This window comes from Numenius arquata, chromosome 1 (assembly GCF_964106895.1).
Source record: "Numenius arquata chromosome 1, bNumArq3.hap1.1, whole genome shotgun sequence".
In the NCBI taxonomy this organism is placed as follows: domain Eukaryota; kingdom Metazoa; phylum Chordata; class Aves; order Charadriiformes; family Scolopacidae; genus Numenius; species Numenius arquata.
In genome coordinates, this window is record NC_133576.1 from 119,584,922 (window position 1) to 119,607,629 (window position 22,708).

Sequence of the window (22,708 nt, forward strand, 5' to 3'; positions counted from 1 at the left end):
CTCCAGTGAAAGGATGTTGAAAGAACGGTGAGTCAGTGAAATGGAAGACAGAAGAAGGAATTTTAAGCAGCATAGAAAGGAAAGAGGGAGGTCATGTTTGTTTTTCCCAATTATGATTTCAGGAGAGTAACTGGCTGCAAAATTACTTAATTATCTTGTGTTTATCGTAAACTCCTGTACTTTTTCTGAAGACACCAGAAGTGCTTTTGCTTCATAAATCATGTTAAATCAAAGCACTTTCATTATATTACAGAGCTCCATAAATTGATGTCACAACTTAAGAAAAACACTTTTATCTGCAGGCACTTAAGAATGCCGCCACTTTCAGAACCATGTAAGACATTAGTAGCTGGCTTGTTCAACTCCTTTCAGCTTTCATGCTGACACGTACCATATTGAAGACATTGGTTGTTTGTATAATACTTGGTTTGATCTTTTTTTTTTCTTGGTACTTTCAGTACTGTTGAATCAATCAAAGGAAGTTATTGCTCTGTTGGGCATTAGCATACATTTAGATGTTTCTGCATTAAGAACTGTTCACGGAGGAAAAGGCTTTTATGTCAAAAAAGGAGAGTAAACAGTATGACCACAGCTGCTTTGAGCTGTGCTGTTATTTCTGACCCATGTATATTTGAAAATGAGCTTGTTCGTGCTAGCAATTATTTCAGTTTGGGTTACATGGTTGTGAGAGTTTCTCTCCTCCCCCTCCTCTTTTTAAAATTTTAATTCCTTTAGTCTCTCTAGCAACTAGGCAAATAGTACAGATGGGGAGAGGGCTCTCAGTGGCTCTTGTGGTGGTTTGCTTCATTCATTGATTAGCATGCACAATGGGGTTGACTTCTTTATCTTCTGTTGCATGATCTACTGGGAATAGTAATGCAGTGGCAGTTGCTAATGCTTAATATCGAGAATTTCTGCATGACATGTGGATGTGTCTTCCCTGGGAAATTTTTTAAGGACAACTTATTGGGAGAACCCAGGTCAAGAGAGGACTGACTGATCATCTGCACTTTATTCACGCCGTATTAAAATCCATGGATGGATTTGCTTTAGGCTGGGCTCTGAGTAAAGAGCCACTTAAAATGCATCTGTAGCTTTCCTAATAGTCTTACTTATGCAGTTTTATAGATGTCACAGGTGTATAGTCAAACATAGGAAGGGGATAGAGAGGAGTAAATGTGTGGATCAGACAAAAGGCTGGAAAATCTTAATGTAGAAGTTCGTGTTGACTGTGGTAATTATGGCACAATGTAACTGAAAAGGGTTTTGTTATAATCTGTCTCTTCAGTCAAACCTCCTCTTCTCAGCAAAACACAAATATGCAACATAGCATTTGGGAAGATTCCAACTGTAATACATATGCTGAAGTTTCACAGCAATTGTTATGCAGAAATGAGGCTAAAATGACTCTTAAAATGAGTCGATTTTCAGTTCTGCTACTTACTCCTGACCAGTTTCCTTAAACTAAGAGAATTAGATCTACTTCTCCATTTCCTTTTATCTAGCAAAGGTGAGGGAAAGAAACTAGAAGCATCTGTTACTACAGGGTCTGATTTTCTCTGAAAACCGGTCTATGGTCAGACATTATGCACTAATGAGATGAAAATGTTAATTTATGCTAGATTTGGAAAGAGTAATGCGGAGAGTGCTTCTAAAAAATGTAAGTCTTTGAGAGCTGACCCTTTTGGAAGGAGTCGTTCCCACGTGGAACTTTCTTGCCGGATCAGAGCAGTTTCTGTTGAGTCTACACTGGCTGTCTAGCTTTCTCAAGAGATCTGTTTATTGCTTTTGATGGATTGGCTTTTATGCCAGATGTATTTTTTTTTCTGAAGAGACTGTGACATAAAAATAACCAAGAAATTTTATAGTGTCTACTCAAAGCGTTGTTAACTTGGAAACTTTAAGTCTAATGTATCCACTGTTAAAATACAAAAGTCTCAAGTTAAGGAAATGATGCACCAAGTTATTTATAGAACTTCAACACCAGTGGGTTATTCAGGCAAAAGAAAGGGGATGATGTGATGGTGAGAAGAGTCTGAAGTGCTGATGGATGAAGAAAAGGCAAAGCTGGATGGAGAAGACTGTTTACCTGGGGTAGGTGCTCCAATAACATGGGATGATGACCACATGCAGGGGAAGGAGGTGAGGTCACTTCTCTGCTGCAGTGCCCAGTTATACTGTGTCTCACTGGAGACCTTTAGCACACAAGGCAGCATGTGTACTGAGCATACTTGTGTGAAATCCAGGCCTCACTGTGTGACAGAACCACATGGGAACACTCTTCAGGGGCTATATCAGTCCTTTAGTAGGAAAGCGCATTGACTGTCCCTAAACTGAGACTTCAGGTGTAGAACAGTATAGATGGAAGGGACCTCTGGAGGCCTAGTCCAACCTCTTGCTCAAGGCAGGGTTTTCATCCACACTAGATCACGTCAACCATGACTTTCTTTAGTTAAGCCACGGAAGACGCTTATGGGCAGAGATTCCACAACCTCTCTGGCACATGTTTTTCCATTGCTCATCACCTTCATGAAAACATGACTCTTGGCCCTTGTTACGTTGTTTGATGTGATAGGAGAATTTGAATAACTCCCTGGTAAGCAGTAGTACACTACTGCTGTTAAACTACCCCTTACCTGCACCAGCCCACGTGACACAACCTCTTCTATGCAGGTATGTATTTTAGACCCCTGACCATCTTAGTAATTCTCTGGTGGACTATTTCCAGTTTCTCTCCTTCTCTTTTCAAGTTTGGCTGTAAACCTGAACATATTATACATGTTGCCTCACCTGTGCTGAGGAGACGGCTGATAATAACTTCTGTCTTTGTCCTGGTCACACTTGTGTGCTGGTTATCCAGTACACAAAGTGCCTTGTTCACACTAACAGTGCACTTTCAGCTCATGTTGAACCTGATGCCCACCATAACAACCAGGTTCTGTTTAGCAGGGCTGCCACTCAGTCATTTCCCAGCCTGCAGTAGTGCATGGGGTTATTTTGTCCCAGGTGTGGAGCTTTGCCTTTCTCTGTCTGAACTCCATGAGGTTTGTTGGCTCCGTCCCTGAATTTCTCAAGGTTTCTTTGAATAAAAGCCCTGGGATTTCTTGTAATCTAGTCCCCCTAGTTCAGTGTCATTTGCAGACTTGCTGAGGGTATCCTTTTTGTCAGCATCCGGGTTACTGATGATGTCGAGCAGAACGGACCCTCGTGGTACTCTAGCTATTGCCAGTTGGACACTGAATGTTTGACCTTATTCCTGTGAACTGTATTTTATGCAAAGAATAATGCATTAGTTACATCTCAAATACATTAAAACACTTGGATCATCACTTGGACTAATTATTCTGCCCTGCTCCAACATGTTGGCTTGCATTTGGATTGTTATTTATACTGGATATGAAGAATGTGAATGAGAACAAAATCTGTATTCCTAAAAATCAAATAGCAGGGCATCTATGGTACTATTATAGCCAAGTGCATTTAGAGAATAAGCAGATTTTCTGTTCATGTAAGTTGTTTGGGTTTTTTTTACCTCCAGATTTAGTAATTTACTTTTTTTGGCATTCAGTCTGTTTTTATGGAGTTTTTTTAATGCAAAGTGTTAGCTTTGATTTTTAAGTCACGATCAAGTGTGAGTGTAAGGCTGTTAGTAGCCTGTAATCTTAATGTTTTTCCATTATACTCATGGGAGAACTGTACATATATCTCTACATCTTCACGAACTGAGTGTTTTGACCGCTTTCATGTTAGATTAGTGTTGCTGAGTCCTCCTGGAATTTTGCAATAGTAACCTTTGACTATGTCTTGCACGTCACTGCCAGCAAACTTCTGGCAAGGCTGCTCTGACCCTATTTGGAGAAATAGGGTATAGAGAATTGTATAGATGTATATAAAGTGAAGTGGCATTTCAAAACTTACTTTAAGAAAATGTAGTGGCCTGTAGATACATGCTGGCATCCCTGCCAGCTGCTTTGGCGGTTTGAGTACAAGCTGTGCCATGTGAGCTCTGACAGTGAAGTCCCATACACACTCCCTATCTTCCTGTCCCTCTTCCTTCTCCAGGCACTCTGGGACATAAATTATTTTAAGATAGTATGTATGCTAGTATGCCTTGTATCCTGCTGTGTAGACTAGCTTGTAGAGCTAGTAGGAGCTTGTAGAAGGCACTGTGTGTCTGCCAAGTCCTTCGAATGTTACAGCTTTTCACATTGTCAGGGAATGTAGCAAGAGGACGAGGGGTAATGGGTTCAAACTGAAAGAGGGTAGATTTAGATATTAGGAGGAAATTCTTTACTGTGAGGGTGGTGAGACACTGGAACAGGTTGCCCAGAGAAGTTGTGGATGCCCCATTCCTGGAAGTGTTCAAGGCCAGGCTGGATGGGGCTTTGAGCAACCTGCTCTAGTGGGAGGTGTCCCTGCCCATGGCAGGGGTGTTGGAACTCCATGATCTTTAAGGTTCCAACCCAAACCATTCTGTGATTATCACATCCATGTTTCGCTTTTGCAATGTGTCTTAAGAGCTTTCCAGTGCTAGGTGATATTTGAAAGCGGGGCTTGCATTTTACCTCAGTAGCCTGTTTGGCTGTGGGATTTTTATCAGTGTGTCATATTTTGAAAATGAATTGCTGTTACTTGAATTTTGCCAGTGTGTTAAATATTTAAATTTGTAAACTTCTGATATATAGTAAAAAAGATTATCTGAACTTAGGCTTCTGAGTCTTAGCTTGTAACTAAAAAAATAAAATACGATTTACTGTGTAAATTGAGAGCAGACTAAATGCTGGTACAAAACCCAATTTTATTAAGTCAGGTGAGCATGCATAGGCTCTAAGCCTTTCTCTAGACAGAAGGCCCTGTAAGCTGACTTGCTTTTCATGGCTGGATTTAGAAAAGAACACATCAACTTAGCCATACTGATATACTCTGGTATATGTGGAGAATATCCTGTCTGACTCAAAAAAGCCCCTTTCCTGCTTCTGTTGAGCCCCTGAATTTTTCAGCACTGGGCAAGTCATCATTTTTCCTCCCAGGTTTTTTAACTTCTAATCTTGCTTGAGTCATGGAGAGTGTCAGTGAATACAGTTCAACTTCTTGCAATTCTCTTTTTTTTGTTCTTTCAATTTCCATAGTGTCTTTTTAAGGAGATGTTTCATGTAGTTTGGCTCATTTAGCTCTTGCAGTCATAGCCTAGGCTATGGGTGATCTAAGTTACCTTAGCAGTAGTAAGGTAGCTCTGTCTGTTCCTTCACATTCCATTGGCACTAATGAGTTGGACGTGCTCAAATTCAGCATTATTGTGGCACTAATGGTCTGAAGCAGCCCAGTGCTTAAAGTCACTGGAGCAGTGAGAGGGTGCCTCTCTTATTCTGAGACCAATCTGGTATAAAAGTGGTTGTGGAAGAAGTCTGCTCTTCTCTGCTCCTTGTAATAGACTGGTACGTTATGCTGCCTTTCAGTTGCCCAGCAGTTCACCTTAAAAAACGCGAGTTAATAGAAAAGGGCTCAGAATAATGCCTGTTGAAACGTTTCAAAGATGGTTTTTCTCTCCATGGAAGAAGGACCTTCAGGCAATATCCTTCTGCTTGCTTTCAGGAAAAGGTTAACTGAAATGCATCTATCCTCTCTTAACTGTTCCAAAGCTCCTTATGTATAATTGTTCAGTGTCCCTTTTTATTCTCCTTAAGTAAAAGGGGTGGTAGAAGGGGTGAACTGTCCTGGTATCTCTTTCTTAGCACTCGGTGTGTCCTGTGAAACATGGCCATTTATGTTACCAAACTGGAACTGCGGCATCTTCTGTCCTTTTTATAAAGATGAAAAGGTTTGACATTTTGAAGACTTGGCTTCTAGTTCTTTATTCTTAGTCTAATTCAGGAAGCAAAATTGTTGGCCTAGTTTGAGCTATTAAACAAAATATTTGTGCTTTTTCTTTTTTTGACTGTCTGTACTCCATGGAGCTCTGTCCTGTGCAAATCTGTGTACTGATATGACTGATCCCATGGTTAGAAATATGAATGAGACTAAAACTAAAAATCACACGTACAAAACAAAATTGGCTCGGAGAGTTGAGACACATGCAGGAAATGAAAACTGCAATTTCTTTGATGCATTTTTTCAAACCCCCTGAAGATTCCTTTCAATAATAGTGAGGTGGCCAGCCTTTCAAAAGAGGCATCATTCTGAAGTCAAGGCAAGTTTGGAAGAAAACAGAGTTGGGTTCTGTGAGGCTTTTCGTTATGTATTAAGCGCTTCAGGCTGTGTACACATTAATTGGAGCACTAAGGAGAGCAAGAGTGGACACTGGCCTGTAATTTTCCATCCTTTACTGTTAAAATACCCCTCAGCTCTGCCTAGACTGCTCCAAAATGCCTGGACAAGCTTCTGGGGACAGTCAGCCCAAGCAGTTGCTGTGAGACTGGCCTCCTCTTGCCTGATGGTCGCCAGTGCTGTTACAACAGGTGGTGTTTCATGTCCTGTGTGACAGCCCACAATGTGAGGCTTTGGGTTCTTCTCTGCAACAGGGTCCTCGTACTTGAAAGTGCTTGAACATCAGGGGACCAATATATGTTGTATTCCCTCTGCTGTCTGTTTTTCTATTTTACTATTACAGAAGCAGCTGCTATTAATCACCATTGTTTTCACAAAACACAGGGAATTTGTGTCTTAAATCTGAATGTGGAAGCATTCACCAAGATATGGAAATGTTGGAACCACGTGTTCAAGGGTTACAGGTGTCCTAGTAATATGGCCATGTTAGTGGCTGGCCATGGGCAGAGATGCTGCTACTAAACCTTTTTGATGTAAATTTTGTCATACTAACTTATACTATAGGTGGTGATTGAACACAAGAAGAGCACCCCGTTACCCTAGATGCTGTTTTCTAATGCTTCAGTTCAATCATGAACTTGGTGTATAACGGACTTGCTCCAGAATATTACTCCTTTCTTTTTCCTCCTTCCCTTCCCCGCTCTTGTTAGCTGTGTTGCTTGTATTGAGTCTGAGGTTAGAGGTTGATGTAGAGATCCTTTCTTGCAGCTTGTGTCTGGGAGTAGTGAGCACGCCGTGGATGTTTTTCTGTAAGTTAATATTTAACCTGGCTTTGAACAGAATGCAGATTTAATAGTTGACAGAGACTGAGCTGGTCCCAGTCAGACTTCCAGTTGTCAATGTCGTCTTCTGTTCAAAAGCAGTCTGAATTTTTTTAATTTTGGTGGGAATGCTCTGTTGCTCACCTTCCCCTCAAGCATTTTATTCTTGTTAAATAGAGACTGGAGTTCAGGGAAGGGTGGGAAATAACATGTATTTCTTTGGTGCCGTCATGAAAAAAAATTCTTCGGAGCTCATCTTTCTTCCCTGATACAAAATGACCCTGACTTTTGAGGTATACTGATAATTCTGAAATTGAAAATCTCACTTGCTACAAGTAAGTGGTACTTTCACTTTGGGTAGTGAGTCCTCAACATGATACACTGGTACACTGCAGCCCTTGGATGTTAATTACTGAGTAAGGTACCCTGTTTGGGATTGTATCTGTTTGTACAGACATGTATGTCAGAGCATGTGTTTCAGAGATCCTAGGCTTTTCAACAATAACATGTAGTTGCAAGTTGATCATTTATATGTGTTCTCATTTTAAATTCCAGGGGACATTTTTCATAGAGAGGGAGAAAAATAAATCATACAGAGTTACTAGAACTCAGAACGAAGAAATAAAATTGTCGGTGCTTGTAGCTCTGCTGAAATGGCAAGCTATCTCAAATCTACTAGCTTGTGTCTGCCTTCATCTTCGTCCCACGTCGGTGTCTGTGGCTTGTTTCTTAGGCAAGTGATCCTGAAAGAAGCAGTAGTTGAGTAGTGCTGTCTGAAGGTGCTGTGTTTTGTATTTCTGAGCTGTAGTCAGTGTGGAGGAGCAGAGCGCCTGTCAGGCAACAGCACTGCCCCCATGGTGTGGCTGATGCTACCAGAGTATTGCTGCTCTTCTAGAGTCAGGCACTCACCCTGGCTCTCCCAGCTCATCCCTTGGCTTCACTGCAGGGCAGAGACTCCGTAAATGGGCTGAGGTGCTTATTAATGGCCATCGTCTCAATTGTCACTTCATTTCGCCAGGTGTTGCAGAAGTCCATAAACAACTACACTGTGTTAAAGACATGGGTGCTCACTCTCTGTGCCGGTCCTCAAGGTTATAAAGGCACTAATCTGTGTTTTACAGACTGAAGTTGTTTTTTTGCTCTGTCATTAGAAAAAGGCAGATTTCTGTGTTGCATGAGAGCTGCTTGGGCTGATTAGCATGGAAATGAATGTGCCTTAATCAGCTTGGGTGAGGGAAGCTCAAAATTAATTCGATACATTAGTTTCACTTTAAAAATGTATTATAGCTGTTGCCACTAGTGACCATTATAGTTAAAAATGCAAAATAGTCTCCTATTCAACACTGTGTTTATGCCAACTCATCACTTTCCAAATAATTTGTTTTCCAAACTAATTTTCCCTATTTAATCTTTGCCCCATAAAGCAGGTTGGGGGAAGGGCAATCAGACAGAAACATGCAGGGAGGGATATCAAAGAGGAAGAAGATGCTGACTTGAAACTTAACCCTGTGTTCACTGGGGCACTGTTGCTATATTATACTGCTTAATACATTGAATCCATCTTATAAAGAAATTATTTTATAGTCGTTGTCCTCTATAGAGATCATTTCACTGGCAACTGTGAATGGCAAATGAGTTGTTGAAATACAGAATGCGAGGGAGAAATTCTCTAGTCATTCATATATTAAAAAAAAAAAGTGTATAATCAGAAAAAAAAATCTTTGTTTTTGTGTCAAAAAGGTACTAAATGAATTTGGGTTCTTCCTCTTCAGAAGACTGTAAGATTCAGTGGTTTTATAAGTACAAAGAGAGCTTTATATTAAGAAGGCATTTCTATTATACCTAAGGTGATGCAGAAGGAACTATTTTGGTAACCATTAAATTAAAAATAAAAACCTGCCACATGTTCTGTGAGCATGTATGTAGGGGTGTGTGCATGTGTTTTGACTTAGAGACATCCTAGGCATCAAAAATACTCTGTTCTGGATAACCTGAAATGTAGAGGTAATATGTTGCTCAGAGTCAAGTGTGTGACTAGCATGTCAGTGAGGCTGAAAAACTGAAAGATTTTTTTTTTTTATAGTTACAACAAGATGAAATGAGACTTCTGATAAGTGAAATAGTATGTAAAGCTCTCTTCTAAATTAAAAAAATAGACTTGAAATCAATCTGAAGCAGTTTGGAGGGTGGTCTGCTCAGGAAAAAAAGAAAGCATGGATATGTGAGAATGCAGCTGAACTGACCAAGGCTGGTGAAGCTGTCGTGGTTTTCACAGAAGCCAGTAGAGGTTTGGTAAGATTTTAGTTGTCTGTGTTCAGAAGAGATGGGAGTGGGAAATTACTGTAGAAAAGAATTAGTAAGAGCTGGAAGCACAGTCAAGAAGTGAGAACTTTAAGAGAAGGGAAGGAGGATGTGGTGTATCAGTCAGTTCAGCATCGGGTGCCTGTGCCAGGAGGAAGCAGGCATTCTGCTTTCCCAGAAAGCAAGAGAGGAAAAGCTTGTGCACCTGATTAATTTGAAGGTATTTAGCACTTGAGTAAAGCAAGATGGGTTTCATCCTGTGTAATTTCACATGTCAGTAGCATGCTTTTTCATGTGAACTAGTTACCTTCAGCCCCCTTTACCTTGGTGGAGAGAAAAGGACATTTGTAAGAGGAGGTGACTCTTTAAGTACATGTCTAAAATAAGCCAGATGAATTGCACTCCAGAAGTGCCTGTTTCTCTCCATTGACTATAAAAGGAGCATGGTGTGATTAGTGCAGATAGAGATGCATCTATTGGAGGCACTTAAATTTAGTTGGATGAATTCCTTTGGTGCTTTTTATGAACACTTAAACTATCCATCAGCTCCCTCAGTGCTGTCTCCAAAGTTATAAGTACTGCACCAGAACCAGTCCCTGTGAAATCCTGGTTGTCAGCAGGTGAAGGAGATCTGGGGCACATGGTAAATGAAAAGCATTCGATGTAATACGCAATTTGTGTCCATGTGAGGTGTGTGTGCATGTGTTCACTCTTCCTCTGTGTGGGTTACTGCATCATTGCAAGTCTATCCAAGGTATCTCAAAGCATCATGACTGTGTTTCAAGACTAGCCCTTGTTTAGGTGACACATAGTTGAAATCTGCACCCTATTGTGTGTCAGAAGAAATCAACGTGTAATTGAAAACTGCTAAATATAACATCATGGTAACATTTCTTGCTTTCTGAGAATTACTTTTAGTGGTGTTAATTTATCTTCCTGCTTTTTCTGGGGACCAAATCATACACTTGGTTGTCAATATTATTGATAGCTCTCAGCTCTTTCTGGGCTGTATCCCCTCTCTGCCGTTTCTGAAGATGAGGTCACTGAGCGTTTTGAAGTACTAGTGTATTTTATGATAGAACAGGGTAAAATCATGTTCACTGCAATAAAGGTAGGCTCTTAAGGGCCTCTTATGTTGCATTAACAAGGCATTTCAAGGAAGCAGAATATCAAATTAATGTTTCATGTTAAAGACATTAACGTTTTTGTGTTTAATCCCGGTTACCCGATGGAAGCAGAAGGAGGTAATACGCAAAACAGCTTCCTTCCTTGCCTTCCTCTTTTCACAAATGAACATTAAAAATTTGAAAGTGTGGGTAAAAATGTCTTAAGAGTATTTTGTATCAAATTGGGGATGAGGGAAGTATGCAGTCTACAACAGAAGTGCCCTTGTTTTGGGGCAGGGGACTCACATACCAAAAAAAATCCCAGCAAAAAACAACATGTGGAGGGAATAGAGGAGAGTGAGCTCAGCATTGAGCTGTGCCTTGCTCAGGTGTGGAAGAGCTTGTGGGGCTCATTCCCTGTCATAGCCTTGTAAGATGATCTCTCTATATATAATGATCTTGTATAAGTTACCTAATCTTTTTCTGCCTATGTCTTACAGATAAATAGATTTCAATAAAGTTTACTTGTTCTTTATTAATAATTTCTCTGTTTATATACAGTTGGTAGTCTCAGTGTCTGTGTTAGCTGGACCCTGGGTCATTGGGTCTCTTAGACTTGAATGCAATAAATAAAACTAATCATTTTCTGAAATACTGTGCTTTTATTTCCCATCTGTAGTTCGTCTGTATACTTTGAAGCATCTGCAATGATGTAGTGGTAGTTTAAGGGACTGTGTGAGAAGTATTACTTACAGTTGCCATCAGTTGCTCTCATGCATCTGTAACTGCATTAAATACAGTTACGCTTAGGGACAGAACTTATAAACTGTTTCTCACTTCTCGCTGATAATGTCTTGTGGAGTGTAGCTGACCTTTGTGACACAGGACTGGTCGCGCTCATTGCATCCTCCCCATCTTATTTGTGACTGCATTTCTTGATTTATTCAGTGGAGTATGGTAATAAGCGGGATAGCTGCCTTACCAGATTGCAAAAAGTGCAGTACAGGAATTGATTGATTTAAATTAGTTACAGTACATTAAAAATTGAAGTTAAAGCTCTATTGCATTGCTTTTCTTGGTTAAAATGGATATTTTAATGTTTTCCTTCTACTTACATTTGAGGGTTAATTTTTTGCTACCAAAATAGGTTTCTAAATAAATTTTTTTTATATTATTTTTGAAAACATCACCACTTCTGGTTTTTTGTGTGGAATCTTTCACTGAAAGATAGAGCAATTTACAAATTCATATCAGTTCTGCTATTTGTCTCATAAGTATTCCTGATGACAGAAAATTGAACTGGAAGATCCTCTATCTGTGCTTGAATTCTCTTCTGAAAGAAATAAATTAAGCCTGAGCAAACCTTCCAGCAAAATGCTGAGTAGAATCACAGAATGATAGAATATCTCAAGTTGGAAGGGACCCATAAGGGTCATTGAGTCCAGCCCCCTGCTCCTCACTGCCTAAGACTAAACCATATCAGTAGAACTTTTCTCAACAGGCAAAACATAGCAGGTAAGAAGTTTGCTTATTAACGTGTTTACCCAGGTGTCCTGGGTTGAGAGACACAGGACTAACTTTTCTTCTAACGCTGGGGAAAATTACACTTTTAGAAGACTCTAGTGTCTGAATTCATGAAAATATTTACTTTATAGCCAGCCGGGCTCTGTGGGATTCAGGGTTTTAGTGTTTTCGAGCCTTGCCAAGTGCAGGGATGAGGAGGAGCAAGGCCTGGGCATTTGACCCAGGCTGGCCAACAGGATGATTCCATACCATGAACGTCACATCCAATATAAATTAAAAAAGTTTGCTTCGTAGCTCTCTCTCCCTTGATGGTGGCGGTCCAGACAACTCCTTGCCCCGGTGCCGGAACCCTGAGCCCTTCCTTCCTCCTGAAGCCATTGCGCTCACGGTGTCTGTTATTTTCTGTCCACTGCCGGGAGTGCACAGCTTCCTACTGATATAGTTGGCTGAGTATAATTCCTGTATGTCTTATATCAGTATCGGCATTAATACTGGTTCTTTAGTATTATTGTTAATTATTTAGTTTTAGTCTATTAAATCTATTTGTATTTCAACCCTTGTGTTTCTTTGTGTTCCCCCTCCCCACCCAGAAAGGGGAATCGGGTCATCGGGTGATAGAATAATTGTCTTACGACAATAGATTGTTATGGGTTTTCTCGAACCATAACACCAGGCTAAAGAAGTAAATGCAGGACTGAAGGTTTAAAGCCACTGGGACCTGATCTGCAGAAGTTAGTGGGAAGCCACTTATCCTCTGTGGAAATCAGCTGTGTTACTGCTCCATACTGTGCCCTGGGCTATTTTTTTCCATGAGCTTCTACTTAGAAGTAGTAGAGAAACCTTTAAAGTATTTACTAATATTAACAACGTAGTACTCCGTTATCTGAAAACTACTTATCCCTGCCTCCTTCCACAGTTTCCTTATGGATTTAAGTGACCCGAGGATAGTTAGGTCTATGTCTTTCTGAGGGTCCTTGGCTCTGGGCTGCATTTATCTCTCAGCTTCCTCCCAAGGTATAGTGCTTTGTGCCCCCTTTTGCCTTTACCCATCCCATTACAGAGGAAGCAATATGATATTAAGGCACTAGTCATCTTACTCAGGATGGAAACTGCTTTCTGTATTAATTTGTTGAAGGTCCTGATAAAGACTAAGCATGTTTGAGATAGAAGAGAATTTTCCATTTTTCCATATCACTTTCTACCTTCCTAAGAGCAAGGCTACAGGAAAAGTCCCAGAGGTGGGCAAGTAGCAGGTCTGCTGTATGGCTGCTACGACATCCCTTTTGTCATCCTTGAACACCTTATTTTACACAGCCAAGTGTTGAGCGCTAAACACTTCATACAGGTGTGGTCCTGGCCTCAGGCTCTCTGTCACCTGAGTGGTTTAAGTCCAGATTCTGAGGGAAGCAGTTTGAGCAGGAATCCAAAGACTTGATCCTGTAGCTATAATGGTGGAATTTGAAACCTGATTTTTTTTTTCCCAGGGATATGTGTTAAAAGAGCTTAGACTAGGGCCACGAAGACAATCAGAGGGATGGAGCACCTCCCCTATGATGACAGACTGAGAGAGCTGAGGTTGTTCAGCCTGAAGAAGAGAAGGCTCCAGGAAGACCTCATAGCAGCCTTCCAATATCTGAAGGGAGCCTACAGGAGAGCTGGAGAGGGACTCTTTGACAGGAGATGTAGTGACAGGACAAGGGGCAATGGTTTTAAATTGGAAGAGGGGAGATTTAGATTAAATATTAGGAGGAAATTCTTTACTGTGAGGGTGGTGAAGCACTGGAACAGGTTGCCCAGGGAGGTTGTGGATGCCCCATCCCTGGAAGTGTTTAAGGCCGGGCTGGATGGGGCTTTGAGCAACCTGCTCTAGTGGGAGGTGTCCCTGCCCATGGCAGGGGGTTTGGAGCTCGATGATCTTTAAGGTCCCTTCCAACTCTAACCATTCTATGATTCTAAGTTGATTGTATCTGTTGTCAAATATGCTTTTTGAGCAGAGACAATAAAAATAACTTATGTATTAAAGAAACATTTCTAGTGAACTCTGGAGTTGCACTCTTAAGAACCTTTGTAAGGAGCATTGCTGTCTGACCAGCGAATGAATACATGAGTAAGCAGAAGATTTTGATGAAGCTGCTGTTTTTCTCACATGTTAATTATTTGTGTGTATATCAAGGTAAGGCTTACATCCTGATACTGCTGCAGTGAAAGCTGGGGATGTTCCACCAAATGATAATTACCAATAGCTGCCTGTCGCTGCAAAATTTTTCTCCCAAGTAGTTAGTTCTTGCAAGTGCTTTTTACTTTGAACTTATTCTTTTGTCCCAGAATCTTTCTGAACTTGGCTATTCCTCCTTCCCTTCCAAGATACCACCTGAGGGAAGCTGCAGGTTAATACCGTCCTGCACTATAATCTTCTAGTTATTCATGTAGACAGCCTATCAAATGTGCGGAAATGGACCACAGCTCTGATCATCTGGCTAAGAGGATTAATGTCATCTAATGCAGTGTGTTGGTACCAAATAGATTACAAGGAGCAGAAGAGGTTTGGATGCTGAGAGTGCGAGTTGGGAGGAGAGGGGTGTAAAACCCCTCAGGAAATCGGTAGCTGTCTCAATTTGCAACTCTTGTATATATAACAACTATAATCAAGTAATGCTTTATGCTGAAATCTTGTCTTAGATTTCGTCTTCTTAAACCAAGCACAGAAATATTTTTGCTTTTAAAAGCGTATATCTTGTGTTTCCTGTAGCTTGTTTCATCTTATTAGTCATATAAAGATGTTGTTCTTTAACTGGGTGCAATATAATTGTGGGTATAATTAACTTTATTTGGTCAAGATAGTAAAAGCATATTCTGTGTATGTTATGTAGTAGTCGATAAATGTGTTTATGTTGGAGCATTCCATTGATTTAACAAATAATAGGTCATTAATGTTGAAGTTGACTTAAAATCTGAAGCCACAGCTACACTGCAGGCACAGAAGTGCATACATACAAACTATATTAGCTTGCCTGGCATGTCGCAGGTAAACTGCACTAGAACAAGCTTGAGCATCTGTGCCACATTCTGGTCATGTCTGAAGTGTCTGTAGACAAGCTGCTGACTTGGACTACAGAATCAGAGATGCTGTTCTCAGTCTCTTTTTTTCATTCCCCTGTTACTTTAAGCATATTTTAAACCAGGAAACTTCTTGGCTATTTCTATTGCCATGCAACTGAAAACTAAATGAATGCAAAGTGGACTTCTGAGAGATGTGTCTAAGGAAGACGTTAGCAGATACGCATACTTCATTGCTCAGTTGCGATGAAGTAATTGCAGGAGGGGACTGCCAAAAGTATATGGTCCTGTGCACTGGAGATGCCTCTGGGGCTGGTAATGGGGGTCTGTGCACTTGTAAATCCCGTCCCTCCAGAGCTGGCCCCAAGTCCCTTTGGAACTCCCATTTTATGGCTTGAAGTCCTTGTTGACTGCTTGCTCCATGCTTTAGTATTTTATCATGTGAAGATTGGTGACTGGAGAAGGGAACGTGCATGTACATATGTATGTGTGAGAGAAGTTAAAATTTGGCGCAGATGATACTCAGAGCTGCTTTTTAATTATAAACTGACACCTTTCATGCACCATAGGTTAGCGTGTTAGGGTTTTGTGCTGGTAATTTAACTGGGCCCCTATAGTGCCAAGTGGTGGGTTTGTTGCCAGGTAGTTGAGTGCTTAATAATTCTATCTAATGGCATTAAGTAAATTTTATGGCCCAGTCAACTTTTTCCTGTTTTCAGCTTTTAGGACCTGGACAGCTGCTAGACTTTTCAGGTGGCTTAGCTCACATGTGAATTTTGAGCCTGGCAGATTTTTCATAGGAACTCTTTCTCCCCCAATTACTCATCCAGTTATTTAAAGAGGTACTCAGCACTCAACAGAATCAAGGTCATAAAGCAAAATGCTGAACAAGATAATTCTGCTTTTTTTTTTTTTATCAGCAGTAATCCATCCAGGTGTATTAAAAAGCTGTGTAAACTGCTCCCACAGGAAAAAATGCCATGTAAAAAACCTTTCTCTCTCATTCCCAAAGCTCCCATTCTTCTCCTTTTTCTATAGTGAAGCTTTTAGGTATCAGTTACATTCTTTTTGTTGAGTGTTATGTGGCTGACTTGAAATGTGAAAAAGTTTTGTCTAAAGGTTTATTTAAGGGAACATAAAATAATTTGGAACTTTAACTAAAACTGATGGGGAAAGGAATTAGAGTTGTTTGTACAGATGGGGTTAGAATGGAAATATTTAATCTACATGTAGGTATTTCCAGAATACCTCATATGATTTGGTAACCTGATCCACCTTTCCTATGAAAAAAGGGTATTTTGGGTGTCTTGCCCAATTTAGTAACCTAGTTCTGAGTCTTTTTCCGCTTTTCCCTGGTTTATACTAGTTAAACTTTGTTGAATTCAACCAACGTGAAATAAGAGAAGGATCGGGTTAAAGTAACTACCAATAAAACTGATAAGAATATTCAAATGTCATGGACTCAGCCTTTTGGTTTTGAGTTGGAATTGAGTAACACCATCACTGAAATCAGAGTTGCAGCAGCAGACAAGGCACATGTGAGATCAGGGAGAGACCTTATGCTTTCTGATCCTAACCGTGTAGTCTGAGGTCGGAAAATGGCCTGGCAAGTGGGGAAGTGAGCTGGAGGAGGGGATAAGGTAAGCCTGAGGTGCCTTTTGCCAAACCACTGAGTAAGTCTCTGATTTATTTTCTGAATGTGTTAGTGGTCTTCCACCTCCTGGATGGAGATGCACAGATAGGGAAGCCTGCACTGTTAATCTGTAAGCCGTGGTAGTTGAAGAGGAAGCTCCCTTCTCCAGTGTTCCCAATATAACATCACTGGTATTTGCCAAAGTGTATCAGGTTGGGGCTGGGGCAGGAAAACAAAGCTTAAAAACCTTTCATATCTGTTTGGTTGCTTTTGCATAAAATGCAAGCCAGTAATGATAAATGTGAAATTACTTTTAAAGCTATTTTCTCCTTCTGAAATGGTTTGGCACAGGTTCTGAAGCTTGGTTCTTGAATAAAGAAGCTTCCCAGCAACTGCCCTTTGATTACTTCTAAATGTAGATGACAGCTGTCCTTTTGGGAAAGGCACACAGCTCAGCATGTGAGAAACTGACACCTTTTTCTCTCCTTTTCAGAGTGTCTCCTCTACAGAAGTCTGAAATAGTAGACATGGTCAAGAAACACGTCAATGCCATAACACTTGCCATTGGGGATGGTGCCAACGACGTGGGAATGATCCAGACAGCTCATGTTGGAGTGGGGATCAGTGGCAACGAGGGCATGCAGGCAACCAATTGCTCGGATTATGCTATTGCACAGGTCAGAGGCAAAAAAGAGCAACGGCCGTATCCTGTTGTCAGAGGTGCCCTGTGTGGCCATGTGGTGCTTGATGACTTCTAGCCTTCAAACTAGGAGCATGTCTGCTTGTTTCCTTTTCAAGGCAGCTGTCTAAAACAGACATCTTGGGTGTATTTTTGGGATTCATTAGTACAATTTCGTATTCTTCAAAGCAAAGCTCCACCTCCCTTCAAAGCTTCAGTTCCTGACAGCTGTGCAACATGTTGGTTCCTCACTAATCAGAGAGAAGCACTTTGTGATGCTCGTGTTAGCATGCTTTTATCTCATAACTCATCTCTCTTAATGCAAGGTTTTTTTTCTCTTAGTATCAGTAGGCATTATAACCAGGTATGTAAGAGTTTAGCTGTTGGGAAATTCTTATTTTGAGGTGTCTCCTCCTTTTTGGTGTGTGTTTTTTTTTTTCATACCCCGATGATGTGTGCGAGAACTAGTCAGTTCTAGAGAGCTGGCCAGTGTTTTCAGTTTAGGTATGTTATTTTGAATATTATTTGGGTGAGTGCTCCCAAACTATCCTATCAAATTCAGCTGAAGAGGAGAGTAAAAAGCCTTTTTGTTTGACTGAAGAAACCAAGTTTTAGAATAAAGACTTAAAAAGAAGCATAAGAAAGAGATGCTTCAGTTGCTGGACATCCTCTGAATACTATTTAAAGCTGAGGTGCTGTGTGTATGTGTTTGAGACTGATGACAGGGCAGGAACAGATAGAACTGACAGGAGGTAGAGACAACCCATTGTCTCCTTGGTGATCTGTGAGCATCAGCTGATGTTCCCTTCTGCCAGGGTGTGAGCAGATTTGCTCTGCCAAGTGATATGGAACTTTCAGTACAATGTGAGGTTTTGAAAAGGCGTGGATAGTGCTGCTGTTGGCGCAGATAACTGTTTATTGTGTTGACTCTGCTGCGAAGCAAAGTGGCAGTCTTGTATTGCTGTTCTTTCCTGCTGTCTGATGAAGCACCCTGGTTTTCAGGCTTGGGTAACTGAGACCTTTCACCAAATTTATCTTGAAATTTTTAGGCCATTTTATCAAGGGCTTATTCTGTCATAAACAGTAGCACATTCCAAATACATTGCGTTATTGGAACTGCCATAATCTTAAAGTCTGTGGTATCTGGTAATGACTTTCTCATTTAACTTCTGTAGACTGTATATTGCTTCTGCTGTATAACTTAATTGAATGCTCTTTAAACTTTCTCAGACCATTTATTACTTCCATTTTAATAAGTATCCAAAAGCAGTGAGAGTTTTGTTCATAGAGGCCCCTACATGCTTAATTCCTTTTACATTAGTTGCACTGACATTAAATCTAAAGAAGTAATTCCATGTTCATATGTTGCTTTTGCATTAACGAAAGCCCCCATCTTTGGATTCAGTTAGCATGTGGAAGTAAGTTGCTCTTGGTTTAATTTCCAGTCAGGGAGTTACTGACAATAGCAGTGAATCTTCTTAGTTCAATATAAAATAAAAGCTGATCTCACCAGCACAGAGTTTTAATTTCCAAAAATTAGTGAAACGCTGTGGAACTGTATTTTTTTGTGATTGTGTAGAAGGGCTTTGATCAGAAAACATACAAGAATCCCTCTTGTGAAGGAGACTAATACTGTATGGTAATGTGTGTTTCAAAAAAAGCTTTCAAAAGAAAAACTTGATCTTCATGGGGTATATTTCTTTCAGTGAAGGCATATAACTCCCACTAAAGCATTACTGTATGTGCATGCCTTGAAGGCAGAGTATGTTCTTATTGAGTAATTTAAGACGACCACTATAATGTAGCATCTCATGTTCAAATGGTATTTCAAATGCAGTGGTGCCAGAAGTAGGCACTTATGGAAGAGAAGTCTCTATGTAGGCTCGTTCAGGATTCCAGGGGCAATCAAAGCATAAACCAAACAAAAAAATGCAGTTGTGTCTGACTGTACTCCAAATAGCTTCCACAGGTGCAAGGAGCATCTGTTTGAATCATCCTTTTCCCTTGAAATGATATTGCACCAGTGATCCATATTTAGAGAATTCCCAAATCAAATGACCTAACTGTTTAGAGAGACAGCAGTAGAATTAAATAAATTTTCCTCAGTAAAAGGCTGTATCATCTTAATCTAGAGAGCATCTGGTGTCTAGGGACTGTTCCCTTTTCTTAACTGGGGAAACTTCTTTCTTAAACAAATATTCATGTTTCGGTTTTCTACTCTGGAAAATCTGGCTTGCGTTTTGGATGCATTTTTCCTGTCTTAAATCCCGCCCCCTGCCAACATGGCATCACCTAATCCTTTAGTCAAGATCTTCCTAAAAGTTAATCTCTTTAGGAAAAAAAGTTATGCCACAATTGATACAGAGATGACTGTGAAAACTTTTGCAGGTAGGCCGGCCAGATGGTTGTAATGTTCCCGTCTGATTTAAAACTCCGTAAATACAGTAGTGGCCAAACAAGGGCAGTGTCTTAGTAGAGCCCTATCCTTACAGTCACTCAAATGTGCCAGTAGCTGTGCATTTGCATGTGCATTTCAGTGACCGGCATCAAAACAAATTTAATTCCTTGCCTTGTCTTAATGGGACTCTGCACCAGTGTGAACAGGCTCAGAACTGTGTTATTTAGGTTACTAATATGCTCCTTACTATGCTATGCAGTGCATTCAGTTTCATGAGAGTACAGGCAAGAGAGTAATTAATGGTAAAATTTTTCCTTGCCTTGAACGCTAGAGAAGACTACATCTGAGGTGGTCACTTGTTAAGAGAGAAGTTTTTAGGGTGTTTCTGTTATCTACAAGGGGTGTTTGGGGTGACTTGTCAGGACATAGTGGCAAGTTTCCCTTGACTGCTGATGTGTTTTGTCAGTGAATTTTGACGAGGAAGGCTGTAGCTGTGCCGCATATTAACTGAGGCATTAGGTGTCTAGTAGGTCACCTACTCTCTTGTGAGTGTCCTGCTTTCAGTCTTGACTCAAGTTAGGCAGAGACTGTGCTGTGAAGTTTGGTTCACTTGTATTTTCTCTCCTTCTTTCTTGCTGGCCTGTCCTAACAAATCTGAGTTGCTGGTGCATGGGAAAGACACTGTTTTTACAGGATTTGTAGTTCACTGGTTTTGGTGCTGGAAATCATGGGAGCAAAGCTATCTCATGACAGTCCTAGTTCATTACTGTAGCTTTCAATTTCAAACAAGTTTTGGTTAAAATAAGTTATCTAGAATCTAAATTTAGGAAGTTACGTTTTTCCTATCAAGTCACTTTGTGGAAAAAGAAGCAAAGAAAATAATGGTCCCACCTTAGTGTCCCAAGAATCCTCCAGGTACACACATGATGAACTTACTGTTCTAGTCACCAGTCTGAGCTGTCTGTAGCTGAGGAGGAATACTGCAGGCCATAAAAAGGTTCACTGACCAAGCCAAGACGAGAAAATTATTCATTTCCTAGGCTGCATTGTGAGACTGTTTCTATAAAAGTACTTTTACAAAACTGCTGAATTGAGAAGCTGGATTTGAGCTGTACCTGTGGTTCAAACTAGTATTAAAAGGTATCAATTTTTACAAGATTAATTTACTTGCCGCCCTTGGCAAATATTCTTTCTTTCTTTATATAATATTTTAGGCGCTTAGTATAACACATGATCACACACATTTTGTGGGCTGAAAATGTTAATGTAAGTATTCATTCTCTATAAAAGAGACTATGCATCTATTTTTCCACTTGTATTCCCCCCTTGTGCATTTTATTTCAGCTCAAGACAGTTCTAATTGCCAGACCGTTTGCCTTACACAGACAAAGGAGATTCTGAACCTTGTAAGCCCGTGAACACGGGAATCTTCTTTGACCATGAAATGAAGAGTCCACATTTGTATTCAATCCACGAGGTTATATTATGTTAACCTTCCTTGATTTTGCTGTCGGGATAGTAATACCAATTGAAGACTTTTTGCTGTTTAAAGCTAGTGAACACCACTTAAAGGCATTCAGAGGTTTTGCTACAAAAAAAGGCTTTTCCTGTAAATATTTCAAGTGTTGAGTTTTGCATGTATGTTCTGCTAAGCTGTTTAAATATTGCACTTGAAGAACAGCTTTCATAGCTGATCTGAGGGTTTTTTTCTGAGGGTGGGTGTTTACTTCAACCATTTTTTTTAAACAGTTCTTCATATGTGTAAAAACTTGTTTTCTGTCCTTCAGTTTTCCTACTTGGAGAAGCTGTTGTTGGTCCATGGAGCTTGGAGTTACAATCGAGTTACCAAGTGCATACTATATTGCTTCTACAAGAATGTGGTTTTGTATATAATTGAGGTAAGAGTAACTAAATGAATGGGTCTTACTCCTCAAATCCTCTCTTATAAAAAAGAAAAACTCATCCAAATGGATTGAGCTAAAAGGGCTGACACTTTTTACCATGTTTAACAACTTAAAATTCTGTTTCCTTTCTCAGATTAAGTTAGTTCATTTGAGTCTTTTAATGTTTGCAAAAGGAAAACTGAAGGTTTCAGTACAGTGAAGCCTTGGGTATGAGATGTCAGGGATGAAGTTCTTCTGTGCAAATGTTCTTATGGAAAGCTTCTTTGCATTCATGGAAACATTTGAATTAGAGCTTATGTTTATAAAACTTGAACTTGGGGCTAAAATTAAAAGTTCATTTAATAGAATCAGGAAGATCTCTTTTGCCTATTTTATTATATAGCAACATATTGCTGTATAATAATATATATATTATATATTAATATATATTATATAGCAAAATATTGCTATTTTGTTTATATAGCAACAGCCTATAACTTTAGCTGGAACTGAAATTAGTTTGCTGCCTTTTTTGGAAAGAGTGGACATCGTTTTGCCCTACAATGCCAGTGAAATTATAAAATTAATCAGGCTATTTGATTTAATAATACTTAAAATGTAACTAACTGTGTTTTGAGAAATTGATTGCCTGAATATGTCAAGTAGAGAAACTGGTTTTTAAAGAGGGCTGAATACTGTTATGAACGTGAATATATTGCATTTCAGCCGGCTTAGGTAGGAGTGCAGTTCTCATGCTTTCAGTGTTTAGTCTTGAATTTAAGAAGGTTCAGGAAGGGAAGTTTATCATGTGCTGTTGCCTGTTCAGAAACACATGAGGAAAGTGAACTTTGTGGAGTAGTCACTTGGTACAACAATTTCCACATTGTTCATCAGTTTTATTTATATACACCTATGTGTATATATTAGGTTTTTGATTTCTTTCTACAATTAAGCAGACATGAATGAGGTTAACAGTTAAGAAAATTAGAACATTTATAATTAGGTAGCTAGTTGTATCAATTACAGGAGGTAGTGGGTAAGT

The 22,708-nt window shown here is 39.9% G+C and overlaps 1 protein-coding gene across 3 annotated transcripts in view; it reads left to right on the forward strand.

Annotated features, from left to right (window-relative positions):
• The window catches only part of ATP8A2 (ATPase phospholipid transporting 8A2), a 341,299-nt gene that overhangs the window by 175,916 nt on the left and 142,675 nt on the right, over positions 1 to 22,708 (forward strand). For all 3 annotated transcript variants that reach the window (XM_074153982.1, XM_074153972.1, XM_074153990.1), the window contains 2 exons: positions 17,200 to 17,383; positions 21,571 to 21,681. In XM_074153982.1, the coding sequence (XP_074010083.1) occupies positions 17,200 to 17,383; positions 21,571 to 21,681 (295 nt within the window). The remainder of the gene's footprint in view (positions 1 to 17,199; positions 17,384 to 21,570; positions 21,682 to 22,708) is intronic.